Source organism: Acipenser ruthenus, chromosome 40, assembly GCF_902713425.1.
Source record: "Acipenser ruthenus chromosome 40, fAciRut3.2 maternal haplotype, whole genome shotgun sequence".
Taxonomy (NCBI): domain Eukaryota; kingdom Metazoa; phylum Chordata; class Actinopteri; order Acipenseriformes; family Acipenseridae; genus Acipenser; species Acipenser ruthenus.
The window spans coordinates 6,610,576-6,627,976 of NC_081228.1; the positions used below are offsets into that span (position 1 = coordinate 6,610,576).

Here is a 17,401-nt window from a genome sequence, read left to right on the forward strand (position 1 = left end):
CAAAATGGAGAGCGGTCCTCCTTGTTCTGCGGCAGAATCCGGGCTGGGCGCAATCTGAAATAGGGGGACGAGTATGTTTAGATGAAAACAGCCCGGCCACAAACAACCACCGAAACAGCAATGTAAAACAAAACACCGCTTTGTAAACGTTTGCTGTGGAAAATATGGCAGCGGCACCGCGGGTTTGGTGCCATTTAGTCGGGCATTAGGCGGGTTTTGTTGTGCTCGCTGTTCCCGGGTTTCTGAAGTTTGATTTTTTTGTGGTACGGTCCGGCTGGAACTCAGAACCTCTGGGGTCAAAATAGGGGTGTGGGGGAGATCTTAAGATCCCCCCTAATTTAGCAGGTCCGGCAAACCCACCATGTCCCTTCGGATAGACACCGGGGAGAAACGTCCAGGAGGATTTAACCTCTTATTTTTACAGTTTTGCATGGAACCAGTTTTCATAAACCACCCTCCTTACCCCCACACTGTAATTAGACTGGTCGCTATGCGTGAGAACTGGGCATATCTGTTTAGCTTTTAAAATGGTTTCTCTGTGGCTGCTCTGGCTGTTATAACACGATTCAGACAGAATTCATTATGATTTGTCCTACACTAGTTATGTAACTCGCTAAGTTAAATATTAACCAGTTGGGGCATCGGGGATATTGATAACCCCATGACCGTAATAATACCAGTCCTAGGCAGTCTGTTTATTAATCGACTTTACAGTATGCTGCACATTTCTGCTCTTTTTAAATGGCCTGTATTACATCCACAATCCGGGGATTTGTTCTCATTGTAATAATATACAGCCCTGTTGGATATAAAGACACAGACCCATATTCAAACTATATTTCAAAATTCAAGTTCCCCCATCTTTCAATTTGACAAATGTCCGCCAAACATTGAAATCAGAACAGGCCAGAAAATACACGACCTTTCCAATTCGTTTATGTCAAAACTGGCCACAACGCTGTATTGTATGCTTCACCTTTTCTCGTTTCGTTATAATACATTTTATAAGCTTATAAATAATAAATAAATAAATAAATAAATAAATAAATAAATACTGTATACGTATTAATAAATTTCGTTATTTTTGTATCCCTCGAGCGCACGTTAATTTAAATCCCGAGGTTATGCAGCACGAGCCTGTGTTAACGGTTAGGATGACAATACAATTAAAAACATTGAGATTACTTGTGAAATCAAAATATCAGTCTTGCTAATAGTAATAACACACATTTTTAACATGTTCCTGTTCTGACATGTATATATGTAGCGTTGAAGATATGTTTTTGTTTGTTTGTTTGTTGTTCCGTGACAGGAATTATAACGTTATTGCCTACAACCTAAAATACCCATGACAATAATAATAATAATGAAAAATGAATGCCAGGTGCTTGTTTATAATCTGATAAATGGCACTTTATTAATTCTGGTAAAGTAATTGGTCCTGCACCTGAAAGGGATTATTATTATTATTATTATTATTATTATTATTATTATTATTATTATTATTATTATTATTATTATTATTATCAGCTGGTAAAACAAGAAAGCCTGGTCCAAAGTATAACTTGGCAAAACGATCTTTGCCTTCCACAATATCGGTATTAAAAAAAAAAAACTAATCTGTCTTAAAAACACGTTGATAAAATAGGAACCATTGTCTGTAATTAATAATGTAGTATTTTAAGAATAGTTTGTGTTTCCCCTTATAAAGTGTCTCCTAGTAAAAGCGTAGCAAAGTGTAATAAAGCATAGTGAAAGGGTGTTAAAACATAAACAAGCATTTTAAAGCGTAGCGAGGTGTGGTAAAGCATATTAATAAACATGGCAAACCAGGGTAGACTACTATGCAAAAATACGGTGGTCAATTTTATAAGGATCGTTATAAAATAATTAGAAGAAAAAACACTATTTAAAATTTTAAAAGAGTTTTATTCTGTTTTTAAAATAATATTTCTATGTTGATACAGAAACACATCCAAGCTATATTTGAATCTGTTTCCCCCATTATTTTAATTTATTAGCTAAACATTTGAATGCGCGGTTGAAAAGGCCTGAAAATGCACGTCATTCTTGTGTTCACAAGAATAAAAACAGCAGCCTTATTTTAGGTAAACTTCGAGGTCTACTGGGCTGTTAAAATAACTCTTGTAATAAACCATTGTGTTTTTGAACCTGATTTAGCAGTTTAATGTTGTTCTGGTTTGCAGTGCCCTGTCCATAGGAGACATCAATGTGCTTCAGGTACCTGTGTGAGCTTGTAAAGTTAAAGAGATCCTACTGAGAACAGAGACGCCATGGAGTCCAAGCAAGAGGGAGGCTTGGTCTGGAGCCAGGCCTCCGAGCACGACCAAAACAACCACACACAGGTAAGAGACTTACCCCTCACCCCTCACCCCACGCAGGAAAGAGACTTACCCCTCACCCCTCACGGGTAAGAGACTTACCCCTCACCCCTCACCCCACGCAGGAAAGAGACTTACCCCTCACCCCTCACGGGTAAGAGACTTACCCCTCACCCCTCACCCCACGCAGGAAAGAGACTTACCCCTCACCCCTCACGGGTAAGAGACTTACCCCTCACCCCTCACCCCACGCAGGAAAGAGACTTACCCCTCACCCCTCACGGGTAAGAGACTTACCCCTCACCCCTCACCCCACGCAGGAAAGAGACTTACCTCTCACCCCTCACGGGTAAGAGACTTACCCCTCACCCCTCACGGGTAAGAGACTTACCCCTCACCCCTCACAGGTAAGAGACTTACCCCTCACCCCTCACAGGTAAGAGACTTACCCCTCACCCCTCACGGGTAAGAGACTTACCCCTCACAGGAAAGAGACTTACCCCTCACTCCTCACGGGTAAGAGACTTACCCCTCACCCCTCACCCCTCACGGGTAAGAGACTTACCCCTCACCCCTCACCCCTCACAGGTAAGAGACTTACCCCTCACCCCTCACCCCTCACCCCACACAGGAAAGAGACTTACCCCTCACCCCTCACGGGTAAGAGACATGCCCCTCACCCCTCAGCAGTTTGAGCCAGTCCAGGTTTTGAATTTTGTGATATTAATAATACGACTCCCATTGCAGAGCAGTTTGAATGGCAGTCCAGATTTTACATTCTGTGAGCTTAATAAATGAAATGAAAGACCCAGACGTTTTGAAATCCGTCAGCTTCTAGGAACTGGACGAGCCCTGATGGGCAGGACAGCCTCCTGTGCTTTGCCTGTGCTCTTATATTGTCCTGTGTGTGTGCGTGTGCGTGTGTGTGTGTGCGCAGGTGCACTTCGAGGGGGGCGCGGTGGCTCAGATCGTGTACAGTGATGGGCAGGACCGTCAGCAGCAGCAGCAGGTGGTCTACACTGCGGATGGGAGCTCCTACACCTCCGTGGACACGGCCGAGCACACGCTGGTGTACATTCACCCCAGCGACGGGGGGCAGGTACGGGCAGGGGGGGGACAGGCTGGGGCCATTAACCAAACAGCACATTATTAAACAATGATATGTGTTGTATTGAAATAAATAAATACTTCTAATATATACACACACACGCCCCTCGGTATATATAGCACCTCACTATACTGCGGTTCGGGTATATAGTGGACCCTGATATTGACGTTTCAAATCGTGTTGGATATTTTCAGACAGAAGTGACTAAGATTAGCTGTACTGTTCAATCGCTCCTCGTGAAGTAGCTCTCGTGCACACCCACAGTGTCAGCTGCTGTGGGAGTCGCACGCTGACATTCACCCACTCGTAGTTGTGCTAATCCAGTGGCCGTGATTTCTTGTGTGCAGGCGGTGTTTGCTGACCAGTCCCAGGTGGCGTACATACAGCAGGATGGCACGACTCAGCAGGTGAGAGACTCTGCATGCAGTGCCACGCTGACACACTTTTGCACACGCGTCGTTGTGTCACGTGTGTTAAATACTCTCGCTGTCTAGCAGGGCTGCGTGGCTGAATCGGGAGGCTTTCTTTGCATGGTGTATCGTATTGTAACAGAGGTCTGTATGTGCAGCAAGCGCTTCTTGAATGATGTGTGTTTCACAGGTGGTGTGAATACATACTCTCCCTAAGTCCTTACATATTTGTCTTTCCTCGTTCTGCATCATAGAAGTAGCCCGTCATTCATATCGTATCGAGACATTAGGGTGTCCTTACACCCCTGCTGCCTGGATCATTCAAATAAACCCTGCTGTCTTTCACTGTGGGGATGAACCTAATGATGTTTTTATTAATCAGCTCTGTTATCCTGTCGGTATGACTGTGTGTTGTAAGCGACTGTCTTTTCTCCCTCTCTCTCTCTCTCTCTCTCTCTCTCTCTCTCTCTCTCTCTCTCTCTCTCTCTCTCTCTCTCTCTGTCACGCTCGTTGCCTAGGTTACAGTGCTCCTGCCCAGCAGTCAGAATATGAACACCGCCAATCTGCACGTGCTCAGTAGCGTAGCCGACGCCCCCCAGCACATGGGGGTGGAGCCTGTCTCTCAGGTGAGGTCACAGGAGTCCTTGTTTGTCTGTCTGTGAGGCTGTGATGCTCTTTTACCCTTTCTGGATACAGAACTCTCTTCTAGTCTTTATACAGGGACATTACAAGATGTCAGTGCATGATAGCCTCATAGGAGGATGCCATTTTTCCCTCCCATATAAAGAATTTTTTTTTTTTTTCTTTTCAGTGAGAAATGTATTTTTTCTACTATGCTCAGTATTTCATGCAGAAAGTATTAAAAATAATAAGACCCAAGTACACTGAATTCACCCCCCGTTTTATTTTAGCAAAAGCGAAAACATCTTTTTTTTTTTTTGCATAAGATGCATGCGTGAGCCCTTTGTTTGTTTGTTTTTTTGGTATATATTTTTTCCCCCACATTGTTAAACACACAGAGAAGCAAATACTGCGATCTTCACTTTTCTCTGAGTGTAGTGAAGCTCATCAAGGGTTAGGGCTGTGGCTTCAGGGTTAGAAAAAACAGCTAGACAAACTTCAGTGTACAGGTAACAAGCTCAGGTACGTCTTACTAAACTCCTAGTAAAACCAGGAATGGATGAAACTGCTATGCAGTGGGAGTCTTATATCCATCCCTGCAAGTACTGCAATGTTTCAGCTCCATGTCCATATGATCGCTATCTTTAAATTACTGTATACTGCACAATGTAACTGCTGCTTCACTGAACCCCTTCCTCCCAGCACAGTCTTACTGAGCAGTCCTTCTTGTCATGCTTCTCCCCTCCACTAGGCGGAGCTCTCTGTGTCAAACTCCTCCCTGCCCTCCATGGTGAGTGTGGGGGTCTCCTCCAGCCCCCTCGGGCCCCTGGGGGCCCCCGATTCAGCCCTGGACTCTGATGGAGAGGAGGATGAGGATGAGGATGAAGGAGAGGACTCGGAGCTGGATGACTGGGAGCCGGGGCCTCCCGTGCCCTTCACCCCCAACGACCTGTGTGAGTGCAGAGGGCATCCATGAACCCCAAAACAAAAATCCATCATTGCTGAATAAGATAATGCAGTACTTACAAGAACAAGTCAAGCAGACCAGCGTTAGCCTTCCACAGTGCAAATACACTGTTTAACCGCAGAATAACACAGGGGAAGGATTTCAAGTTTTACAGGATAATTTGTATTTTTAACTGTGTTTCAACTTTTTTTTTATGTCTGCGTCTCTACCCCCTGTCCCCTTTTTTCCCCCTCCCTCTCCTGACTCTCTCCCTCTTTCCCCTCTCCCTCTGCAGGGTGTGAGGACTGTAACAATGCCCACCCCTCGGTGTGTCTGAAGCACGGGACCCTGCACCCCATCCCTAACCGGCCGGTTCTGTCCAAGGCCCGCGCCAGCCTGCCGCTGGTTCTGCACGTGGACCGCTTCGCGGGCGGCGTGTTCTCCAAGAGACGCATTCCCAAGAGGACCCAGTTCGGGCCCGTGGAGGGGCCGCTGGTCCGGCAGTCCGAGCTCAAAGACCACTACATACACCTCAAGGCAAGTCTCTGAGAAACAAAATCCCAAATAAGTTTACTTAACACCTTGCCATAAGGTGTCATCTTATCCGGTGTAACAGTAAAATACAGTCTAAAAGCTAAAACAAAGTGGTACTTGAAATCCACATTTAGCGAAGTTGAAGTACAAATCGCATGTACAGTTAAGAGTAAACCTGAGTGAAGTAACCTTGCTGTGTTGTGCCCGTGACTTCCCGTCCTGTCAGGTGTCCGCGCAGGACAGTGTGAAGGAAGGGGAGAAGGGAGAGGACCTGTGGGTGGAGCTATCGGACGAGGAGCGCTGCAATTGGGCCATGTTCGTTAGGCCCGCTCAGAACCACCTGGAGCAGAACCTGGTGGCCTATCAGTACGGCCGAGACATCTACTACACAACCATCAAGAACATCGAGCCCAAACAGGAGCTGAAGGTACCGGCCCGGTATACCGCTGCGACCCGATTCTGTTTCATTCATGAAAATGTCTGTGTGTGGAGCTTCTTGTTCAGCATGCCTCTTGTTTCCTCAGGTGTGGTACGCTGCCTCCTACGCTGAGTTTGTGAATCAGAAAGTCCATAACGTCACTGAGGAGGAGAGGAAAGGTGAGGGTGTGATATATAACATGAATACAAAAATGTATTGCAGGCATACAAAAATATATTGTACATGAATACAAATAAACCTACCACATTCAAGCACCTGTCCAGATTATTAGTTGTTGCCATTTGAAGTTTAATAGCTGTTGTTTGTTTGTGTAAGGACTTTATAGAAATCATTCTCTGGGGTTCTCTTAGGCTTAACAGTGCTTTGAAAAATGAGAATAAACTGCCCTCTCTGAGATGGTTGACTAAAGGTTTTGTGAACTGCAAACTTCATTAAATGAACCGCACAGGGCTCTAATGCTCCGGTTCTGTGCTACAGCCCGCAGTTTGATCCCTCTTTGGTGGGGGACTCTGTGCAGTCTTCTGTCCCTCACCTCCCTGTCTCTGTCCCTCACCTCCCTGTCCCTGTCTCCCTGTCTCTCTGTCCCTCACCTCCCTGTCTCCCTGTCTCTCTGTCCCTTACCTCTCTCTGTCCCTGTCTTCCTGTCTCTCTGTCCCTCACCTCTCTCTGTCCCTGTCTCTCTGCAGTGCTGCGTGAGCAGGAGAAGAACTGGCCCTGCTACGAGTGTAACCGGCGCTTCATGAGCTCCGAGCAGCTGCAGCAGCACCTCAACATGCACGACGACAAGCTGGACTTCATCAGCAGGTAGAGACACCAGAGCGCGCCTTTCCAAGCACTGAAACCCCGCGCTGACGTCACTGAAACCCCGCGCTGACGTCACTGAAACCCCGCGCTGACGTCATTGAAACCCCGCGCTGACTCCACTGAAACCCCGCGCTGACTTCACTGAAACACGTTTCTCATTGCAATAGGAATACAGTATTAAAAGAAACGTTTCCACTAGAAGCCTTTATCAATGTCAGCAGGTAGAGATGCTGGTGGGGGTGTTCTGTGTCACAGAGCAGTTTGGATACAAAGGGGTTTGTGTGCAATACTCTTTGGTATTGCTTTGATGAGGTTTTTAGTTCTTGCCAGCTATCTGAGTGTATGTGAGTCTCTGGGTAGTGTGCCTGTGTTCTCGTGGTTGCGTGTGATGTGGTGGTTGCGTGTGTACTAGTGGTTTGCGTGTGTACTCGTGGTTTGCGTGTGCTCTCGTGGTTGCGTGTGTACTCGTGGTTTGCGTGTGCTCTCGTGGTTTGCGTGTGCTCTCATGTTTTGCGTGTGTACTCGTGGTTTGCGTGTGCTCTCGTGGTTTGCGTGTGCTCTCGTGGTTTGCGTGTGTACTCGTGGTTTGCGTGTGTACTCGTGGTTTGCGTGTGCTCTCGTGGTTTGCGTGTGCTCTCGTGGTTGCGTGTGTACTCGTGGTTGCGTGTGTACTCGTGGTTTGCGTGTGCTCCCGTGGTTGCGTGTGCTCCCGTGGTTGCGTGTGCTCCCGTGGTTGCGTGTGCTCTCGTGGTTTGCGTGTATTCTCGTGGCTGTGCTGTTCTCATGGCTGTGTCTCCACAGAGCTAAGGGCCGGAATCGGGGACGAAGCCGAAAGAGGTTCGGGCCGGGCAGGAGGCCGGGGCGCCCCCCGAAATTCATGCGCCTCGATACCTCCGGAGAGAACAGCGAGGAGAGGAGTCAGGTAGGATCACAGCGTCTCTCAGAACTGCAGACAGAAAGACAGACCCTGACAACACTATGCCTTTCAACCGTATTAGTTGCATTTAAACCAGTTTAAAAGTGTTCAATACAGTTAGCGTCCAGACTACACAGAGTTTAACACCGCACTCGAGAACCGGACTGAAGGAGTTGAGAGCAACTCTCAATACTGCTGAACCATTGTTAGGCTTATGTTGTGAAATGGTGGCTCGTGGCGCGACGTGGTCGTATTTCTGGCATGCTGACGGAGCCTATGCAAAGCTTGCTGCCTTCACCATCGCCGATACCTTGTGTTTAAGAAACAGACCCGTAATGTTCATGCTAAGCAGCGCTACGTCTTCCATGGGCACAGGCTCCATCGCTGCAAGGTTGTAAACAAACAGTGCATGATGGGATACAGTCATATGAAGTCCCATAGTCCATTGCGCTGCTAGCAACTGTAACCGGGATATTTCAGTAGTGTCTGTACGCATAAGCCTGACTAACCATGAAACAGTACTTCAGTGTGGACACTTTGAGCTGGATTAATTAAAACGTTTTTGAGTGGTTCTCGAGATCACACTCTGTGTGTCTGAGTGTCTGAACTCTGTGTTCCCTGCAGGAGCTGCTGGAGTTCCCAGTGAAGGGTCAGTTCAAGGTGAGCGAGGGCACTCCCAACGGGCTGAAGTCTGAAGACCCCCACCCCCAGGAGCCGCAGCCGGAGAGCCCTGCCCAGACAGAGGAGGGGCAGGATCAGGAGCAGGGGCAGCCAGCCGCGGAGCCCCAGAAAGAGGAGCCCAACCCCCCTCCCACAGAGACACACCTCTCCGTAGAGGACATGCGGCGGGCCAGGCGCATTCGGGTACGCACACGGACCCCCGCTGCGCTGCAGGGTGCTCTTAAAGGAGTGCTGGCTTAGGGTTTGAAATCTCTTACCGTTCAGCATTGTCACTGGGCCCCAATTTCTCCTGCTTTTAAGATCGTTTTGGTTCTATGCTTGTTTTCTTCTTCTTATTACTTAAATAGATTTGTAGATAAAAATAAACACATCATTTTTCTTCCTGGTTCCTTATCTCTGTGTCTACAGGCAGGGAGATCGATCACATGACTTGATTGCAGGTGGACCATTGGAGCAGAACCGAGCTTCAGCACAGCCCATATAACATTTACCATATACAATCACTGCAAAGTTTAATAAGGCATAGTGAAGCATGGTAAAGCATATTAAACAACATGGCAAACCATTGTAAACTATGGGAAATGCATAGAATAACCATGAAAGCATGGGGAAACTGCTACATTGCAGTACAAATTCACAATTGTAAGCTTTTATAAGGGAGGGATGATTTGGCGCCAGGATGCAGAAGCTGCATTTACGTCTACAGCGACGTCTGTCTTTTGAAACGGATGCATTTTCCAAATTGAAGAGCCTAGAACCACATATCTTGAGCTGGAGAAAAACGGGATCAGCGATCGCTAGTTCTATTAGGAGTAGAGGATGGTTTTAAAGGTATTGATTTCTATATTGATCACTGCAGTGCTCTGTGCAGTGGCAGGAGGGAGAGGGATGTTCCACTCAAAGTACTCAGACACTGATCTAGTCTGTATACTCTCTCTCTCTGTCTCTGTCTCTCTCTGTCTCTGTCTCTGTGTCTCTCTCTCTCTCTCTCTCTCTCTCTCTCTCTCTCTCTCTCTCTCCTCTCTCTCTCTCTCTCTCTAATGCCTCCTAAAGTTGGATTTGCAGGTAGGTATGATGTGATGAGCAGGTTGCAGCTTTAGTAAAAAGGAAAAAAAGAAAAAAGTTACATGGATTTATTGTTATGTTTATTTAATTGTCATTTTTATGCAGTGTTGGCAATAAGACTCCCATTTGCATAGCAGTTTGATCCAATCCAGGTTGTACTGTGAGCTTACCCGCATGTATTGGTAACGGTAAACCCTGCAATGGCTCAAACTGATACGCAACAGGAGTCTTGTTTCCTGCCCTGTGTTTGCAATGCTATCGAGTGGCTGTGTGTTTCTCCAGGTGCTGTGATCATATACAGTGAACACCATTTCCTTGTTTTCTCAGTTTTACACAGGCTTGCTTTCCACGCCTCGCAGCCTGCCCTGCATCACCCGCCCCTCGGTTTCCTCCTATCTGGAGCGAGGGTGTAACCCCCTATCTGTAGACACAATGATAAGAAACATGGTTCTGTTGTTCAGGTCGCTTTTGTGTACTGGGGTAATAGATTTGCAAAGCGTTGGCTCCCATTCAAAGTCTGCATGTTTCTTCCTAGAAAATCAAATCGCAGGTAGACATGATGAATGATTTTCAAATCGACAGCGTTGTAGACTTCCAGACGAAACGTCTGTCGTTGAACGCTTTCTTTTTAGCGTTTCTTTTAGAACGCTAACGAGCTCTGGATGAATTACTGGGACTCTTTCAAGCGTGATCGAGCGTCAGCCAGCTGGTAGGAAACCGTACGGATCTCGAGAGCCTCCTGTCGTCCTGAACTCGTTTTTTTTCTGCTCTCGTTTTCAGAACGCAGCTCTGCAGCACCTCTTCATCCGCAAGACTTTCCGGCCCTTCAAGTGCTTCCAGTGTGGGAAGGCGTTCCGGGACAAGGAGAAGCTGGAGCAGCACCTGCACTGCCACGGGCGGGAGGGGAACTGCCCCCTGACCTGCAACATCTGCAACAAGGGCTTCCTGAACAGCAGCGCGCTGGACAGCCACATGAAGGTGCACTCCGACCACAAGACCTACTCCTGCCTCTTCTGCGCTGACTACTTCGACAGGCTGGACCTGCTGAAGGAGCACGTGGGGGTGCACCTGTGCGACGGGCACTACACCTGCCCCTCCTGCAAGAAGCGCTTCCCAGACTTCATACAGGTGAGATGGGGCAGGGCAGCGAAGAACCAACTGTGCTTTCTTTGAGCTTTATATATATATATATATATATATATATACCGAGCATCAAAAGAAACTTATCACAATTATGGACGTTGATGAAATGTTTTTGGTTTCTTTTTAATCACGCGATCATTCATCCTTGACCACGACACGCTTGAGTGACTATGACTGAAGCATATGCACTTAATCACCTAATCATTGAGACAGTTGATTGGACGCTGCATATGGAGTGATTTTCAGCTGTTGAATTGCAAACTTGAATAAAAGCAATAAAGAAAATCACAGAAAAAAAAACAACATGCCACGTCTGTCGAGAGAGCAGCGCCTTCGTGCGATCGGCATGTTGGAGGCTGGACTAGGGCAGCGTGCTGCGGCTCGCCATCTTGGGTGCTCACAGCCAGCGATTTCAAACCTGGCGAGATGCTATAACCAGACACACTCTTTGTAATTGTTTTCAGCTCTTAAACAGTTGCAGATTACAAGTTAGCTGTAACATTCTATAAGTAACCACTGCGCTAGAGTGCATGCAGATAGTGCAGTGAAACCCGGTTTGATCCAATCCCGGTTTTTCCTGTGAGTTTAATATTTGTCTTTGATGCCAGGGCAGCTTCTTGTACCCCTATAGAGTTCACGTGAACAGTTGTATCATTCTAAAGCAGTCCGGATTGATTTCCCAGCTCAGTTAACAGTCTCTGTTTTTTCCCCTGCGTTTCCCTGCTCCAGGTGAAGAAGCACATGCGCAGCTTCCACTCTGAGAAGGTCTACCAGTGCACGGAGTGTGACAAGGCGTTCTGCCGACCGGACAAGCTGCGGCTGCACATGCTGCGTCACTCCGACCGCAAGGACTTCCTGTGCTCCACCTGCGGCAAGCAGTTCAAGGTGAGCCCCGAAACACAGGCGGAGACCAGGGGCGCAGGGGTCTCCGTGTGGGACAGGGATAAGATGGCATGGCTGTCGCCCCATGATGCCATTCCACTTTTGTTCTCATTATAAGGCAGAACACAAACAGCGCTGCCTCCTAACTGTGACTCCCGACTGTAGTGTTAACGAGGAGGTCTGTATTTGAATTGCATTTGAATATTTGAACCAGCACTGCTTGACAATCATTCCTGCCGTGTTTAACAATTTGTGTTAACCCTGTCGAGATCACAGCGGAAATGTCCTACACGTGAATTCAGCCAGAGTACGAAACAGTAACTGTGTAGTTCGGGTAGGTTTATCGTCTTTTTTCCTCCTAAACATTTGCAGGAATCCTTTCTTTCTTTCTGTCTTTCTGTCTTTCTTTCTTTCTGTCTTTCAGTTTCAGCTTCTATATTAAAGCCTGCACTGGGAAAGAGTAGCTGTACAAATAGTTTGTTTGATTGTAATCACATGCAAACCAGTCCATGCAGATCTATACGGGGGGGGGGGGTAATGAAATGCCTCTTTCTCTCACGCTGGGTCCCTGTCCTCTCTGTCTCTGTCCCTGTCCCTGTGTGCAGCGGAAAGACAAGCTGCGGGAGCACATGCAGAGAATGCACAACCCTGAGAGAGAGCGGGCGAACCGCACGCACCGCACCAAAACCCTCAAGCAGAAGATCCCCGCTGACTTCGAGAGCTACATGTTCAAGTGCCGCGTGTGCATGATGGGATTCCGCCGAAGAGGCATGCTGGTGAGGGGCAGAGCAGAGACCGTGTGCCAGGGAACCTGCCCTAACCCTGATTCAAATCCCGGCTCAGCCACTGACTCACTGTGTGCGACCCTGAGCAAGTCACTGAACCTCCTTGTGCTCCGTCCTTCGGATGAGATGTAAAACAAACGAGGTCCTATTAGAAGTGACTCTGCAGCAGCAGTTGTGATGCATAGTTCACCCCCTAGTCTCTAATTCGCTTTGGATAAAAGCATCTGCTAAATGACTAATTAATAATAATAATAATAATAATAATAATAATAATAATAATAATAATAATAATAATGCTCTTGCACCCAGCTGTAGAGAACAAACTGGCATTTAAGAGTGATCTGTTTTATAACCCTGTTTAGAATCATAGGGACTGTTTTGGTAAGGACTGTTTTTTAAAATGTATTTTAAAGTCATTTTGCAGTTCACGACTTTTTTTTTTTGAGAGAGAGCTATAATAGAAATGTCAAATCGTATTGCAGTAAAACAGTTTCCAGTGTTTTTCTGTGCTCTCTGAAGACGAGCCCCGTGGCTGTCAGGATCTCCAGTTGACCCGCTCTCCTTGTCCCCTCTGCCCTGTCCGCAGGTGAATCACCTGTCTAAGAGGCACCCTGAGATGAGGATAGACGAGGTGCCAGAGCTCACCCTGCCCATCATCAAACCCAACCGGGACTACTTCTGCCAGTACTGTGACAAGGTGCAGCCTGCCTGCCGGACTTGATCTGTCTGCCTGCCTGCCTGACTCTCATGACTCACTGCCTGCCTGGCTGTCTGCCTGTCTGCCTGTCTGTCTTTCTGCGTGACTGACTCCCTGCCTGCCTGCCTCTCTCTCTCTCTCTCTCTCTCTCTCTCTCTGCCTGTCTGACTCTCTGCCTGCCTGCCTGAGTGACTGAGACATTAACGAATGCTTTATTTATCCATAGATGTAGGACCCTATTCATATTAAAAGCTTCGTGAAATGCTTGCTTCTTTCAAAGTGTGTTTTTATGAATAAAAACAGTTCTGATGTTCACAAAACAGTTTAGAGTATGGTTGGTTTCAAAGTGTATTTCATTATACGTGTGACTGTGTGTTTTACGTTTTAGTTTAGTGCACACGGTTGTTTTTGTCAGCTATGCTCCCAGTACCAGAGGCTGGAAGGACAGGGCAGGTCCCCAGTAGGTCCTGGTGTCTAACGCTGTGCCACCGTGCCGACAGGTTTACAAGAGCGCCAGCAAGCGGAAAGCCCACATCCTGAAGAACCACCCCGGCTCCGAGCTCCCTCCCAGCATCCGCAAGCTGCGTCCGGCCGGCCCGGGGGAGCCTGACCCCATGCTGAGCACCCACACCCAGCTGACCGGCACCATCGCCACTGCCCCAGTGTGCTGCCCGCACTGCTCCAAGCAGTACAGCAGCAAGGTGAGCATTCAGCACTGCCACGTCTCGCAGTGTTCACTGCATCCCGCTACTTAGCCACACCCTCTCGCAGCGTCTTAGTGTTACTCACAGGTTCCCAACTAACCCTCTCTGTCCCTCTAGATCCATTCCAATTCAGATATCAACTGGAATTACTTCACTGAGCCAGCTACGGGACAGCTGATCAGGTTTAGGACTTTTCTGGGACGGACCTTGAGGGCCAGAGCTGGAAGCCACTGGTCTAAGTGACTGTGTCCCGTGTAGGACGTCCCATATTCATTAGAAGAAGTTTTGTATTTGCTAACACTGGAAAAGCTTGTCGAAAAGGGATTTCAATTTTTCAATGAAAAGCAGTTGATTTAATTGAAAGCCTTTCAATCCAGAACTCTCTTAGTTAAAGATTTGCACCCGTGTGTATCCTCCGGCCGTGTTTTAAACCCCCAGTCTTTATAAATGACAGCCCGCTATGCGATGAATGCAAGTGAACTGAACCCTGCTTTCCCCCGGCAGACGAAGATGGTGCAGCACATTCGGAAGAAGCACCCCGAATTCGCCCAGCTCGCCAACGCCATCCCGGCTCCCATGGCAACGGCGGTGATCAGTGGCACACCCACGGTCATCACCACGGATGGGACCACCACGGAGGCTGTCGTGGTAAGAGTGTGAACCGCACGCAGCTCTGGGGCTCCACTTCACTACAGCACTACCCCGAGAACCAGGTCCTCGGCAGGAGAAGCATTCTTTGCTTTAATAGTTTGTGATGATCAGAGCAGGACCAGTGTGTCTCTTCTCAGTGTGTCTCTTCTCTCCCGTGTGTCCAGACTACAGACCTGCTGACCCAGGCCATGACAGAGCTGTCCCAGACCCTCACCACAGACTACAGGACCGCCCAGGGAGACTACCAGAGGATCCAGTACATCCCAGTGTCTCAGGGCAATGGGGGCCTGGCCCAGCCCCAGCACATCCAGCTGCAGGTGGTGCAGGTAGCACAGGTGAGCCAGGGGCAGAGAGGAGTGTTGTACACTGTGGATCAGACTGGAGCCAGGGGCAGAGAGGAGTGTTATACACTGGGGATCAGGCAGGTGAGCCAGGGGCAGAGAGGAGTGTTATACACTGGGGATCAGGACAGTGCTATGTCTAAATCCTGCCATGGAGCAGAGCTGTTTGAAAGAGCCATACGGATGACCAGGCAGTTCTCAATGAGCCATGGTGTTTATACAGCAGTAACGATCCTGTCCACATACACATCAGTGCTGTGCACATGTAGTCTCGTGCACAGGAAGGCTGCTGTGATTTATTGTACACTATTGGGAGTGCTTCTTGCTGTGACTTATCTGTGTGCTTACCAGCATTGCCAGTTTGTTCTAGTTCTGAAATGTGTTTTCAATGCGTGTTAAGCATTTAGGGCAGCGAGTGTAACTGCCCTGGTGTGTTCTTGCCCTGCCCAGGCGTCCTCCCCTCATCAGTCCCAGCACTCCACTGTGGATGTGAGCCAGCTCCACGACCCTCACAGCTACACACAGCACGCCATCCAGGTGCAGCACATCCAGGTGACTGAGCAGGCAGCCTCCGCACAGACACCTGGGCAGGTAAGCACTGGAACACAAGAACCGTTCACCCTGTCGGATACCAGAGCTCTCCTCAATCCTAGTGACCCAGCAGCAGCAGCAGCAGCTCCCGACCCTCAGCACTGCCCAGAACTTCGGAATGCTCAAGCAGAATTGAGAACCACGTTGCTGTGTTCCTTCCCCAGGTTGCCGGGCAGCCTCTAAGCCCCTCCTCCCAGCAGAACCCTCAGGAGCTGAGCCCCGTCCACATGCAGAGCCACGCCCTGCAGTCACAACAGCAGGGGGCAGTGCAGCACACGTACCTGCCCAGCACGTGGAACTCCTTCAGGAACTATTGTGAGTGTCATCGCAGCACTGAGCACACAGGCAGACTTCAAACCGATTTCTATTTACGACCTAGTTTATGTAAGAGAGGGAAGATGGAAAATGAAAGCCTGTGAAGTGAGCTGTGCCGTGTCTGTGTGTAATGCCTCTCCTCTCCTCTCCTCTCCTCTCTCAGCCTCGGAGATTCAGATGATGGCGATCCCTCACACGCAGTATGTCATTGCAGAAGCAGGCGCTCCAGTGTCAGCAGTGAACTCTGGACAGGTCAAGGCAGTGGCACAGGTCAGGCAGGGCAGAGGTCACTCTGCAAGGCTGCTTACAGAGAGGGTAGACGGGGGTTCAAAGGGGATTTTTCCACAAGGAACCATAGTCTGTTCTGTGTGTGCTTATGATCAAAGATTTATGAAATAATTGTTTTATGGCTTAAACATTTCCATTGCTTTTAGGGAGCTCTGGATTCAAAGCTATTGTGACGTAACACTGCTAGAAAAATTTGAAATAAATACACTTTGATTTTTCTTACAAGTATTTAAAATGTGTGCTCTCTCTCTCTCTCTCTCTCTCTCTCTCTCTCTCTCTCTCTCTCTCTCTCTCTCTCTCTCTCTCAGACCCACTACGTCATTGCCGAGCAGTCGGATCTGGACCCCAAGCAGCAAGGGGTACCCCAAAACACAACGTCCGTTCACAGCGAGCCCCTGGATCAGCAAACCACCAATCAGCAGCAGACCACCCAGTACATCATCACTACAACCACCAATGGGAACGGGAACAGCGAAGTGCACATCACCAAACCCTGACACACTAAGCCCCCTGGAGTCCCAAAGCTGTGAAAAGATCTCTGGTTGGGACCTGCTTTGTTAATACATTGTGAAGGGTCTGCTCCACAGAGAAGGAATGTATGTATTTATGTAACGCTCTGTTACGTTTCTCTGCCACACCCATTGTTGTAAAAACCTTCAAAGTGAATTGCAGTGATTGCTTCTTCATTACAAGCACGTCGGACTGCAGGGTTTGGACCGTGGCTTCAGGAGAGACACAGTGGACACACGCAGATCAGCTCCACCAGGAACACATGGGTTTATTGTGCTGGATTGTAAGAATTCTTCTGTAACGAGGTTTCCAGTAAGGGTTAGAGGTGCAGTTTGTTAAATCTAGGATCGCAGTGACAGGTTGTAAATATTTCTTTTAAATGTACAGTGGGGCACAAACCACAACGTGCAGATTTCAATGTCATGTAAAAAAATATATATATTAGCAAACTGTTCCCAACACGACTGACAAACAAGAAGCCCTGCAATAAAAATGTGTGTTTTTATTTATTTATCTTTGTTTTATTTCTTCATTTTAATTTCTAGAGCACAACGGTTTCTCGTGCGAAAGGTGTCCCAGAGTATGTTAATTCTCTGAGTGATATTTGTTTGATTTGAGCGGCCAGATT

General features: G+C 47.9%; 1 protein-coding gene across 2 annotated transcripts in view; it reads left to right on the forward strand.

Annotated features, from left to right (window-relative positions):
- The window catches only part of LOC117397426 (PR domain zinc finger protein 10), a 17,604-nt gene extending 322 nt beyond the window's left edge, over positions 1-17,282 (forward strand). For both annotated transcript variants that reach the window (XM_059010116.1, XM_059010115.1), the window contains exons 2-23: positions 2,208-2,366; positions 3,280-3,441; positions 3,798-3,857; positions 4,379-4,486; positions 5,233-5,434; positions 5,723-5,964; positions 6,188-6,388; positions 6,486-6,558; positions 7,087-7,204; positions 8,006-8,126; positions 8,745-8,984; positions 10,647-10,994; positions 11,739-11,894; positions 12,497-12,667; positions 13,263-13,373; positions 13,874-14,074; positions 14,582-14,725; positions 14,893-15,063; positions 15,520-15,660; positions 15,825-15,975; positions 16,139-16,245; positions 16,572-17,282. In XM_059010116.1, the coding sequence (XP_058866099.1) occupies positions 2,295-2,366; positions 3,280-3,441; positions 3,798-3,857; positions 4,379-4,486; positions 5,233-5,434; positions 5,723-5,964; positions 6,188-6,388; positions 6,486-6,558; positions 7,087-7,204; positions 8,006-8,126; positions 8,745-8,984; positions 10,647-10,994; positions 11,739-11,894; positions 12,497-12,667; positions 13,263-13,373; positions 13,874-14,074; positions 14,582-14,725; positions 14,893-15,063; positions 15,520-15,660; positions 15,825-15,975; positions 16,139-16,245; positions 16,572-16,760 (3,489 nt within the window). In that variant the 5' untranslated portion in view covers positions 2,208-2,294 and the 3' untranslated portion in view covers positions 16,761-17,282. The remainder of the gene's footprint in view (positions 1-2,207; positions 2,367-3,279; positions 3,442-3,797; positions 3,858-4,378; positions 4,487-5,232; positions 5,435-5,722; positions 5,965-6,187; positions 6,389-6,485; positions 6,559-7,086; positions 7,205-8,005; positions 8,127-8,744; positions 8,985-10,646; positions 10,995-11,738; positions 11,895-12,496; positions 12,668-13,262; positions 13,374-13,873; positions 14,075-14,581; positions 14,726-14,892; positions 15,064-15,519; positions 15,661-15,824; positions 15,976-16,138; positions 16,246-16,571) is intronic.
- Positions 17,283-17,401: the final 119 nt, after the last annotated feature.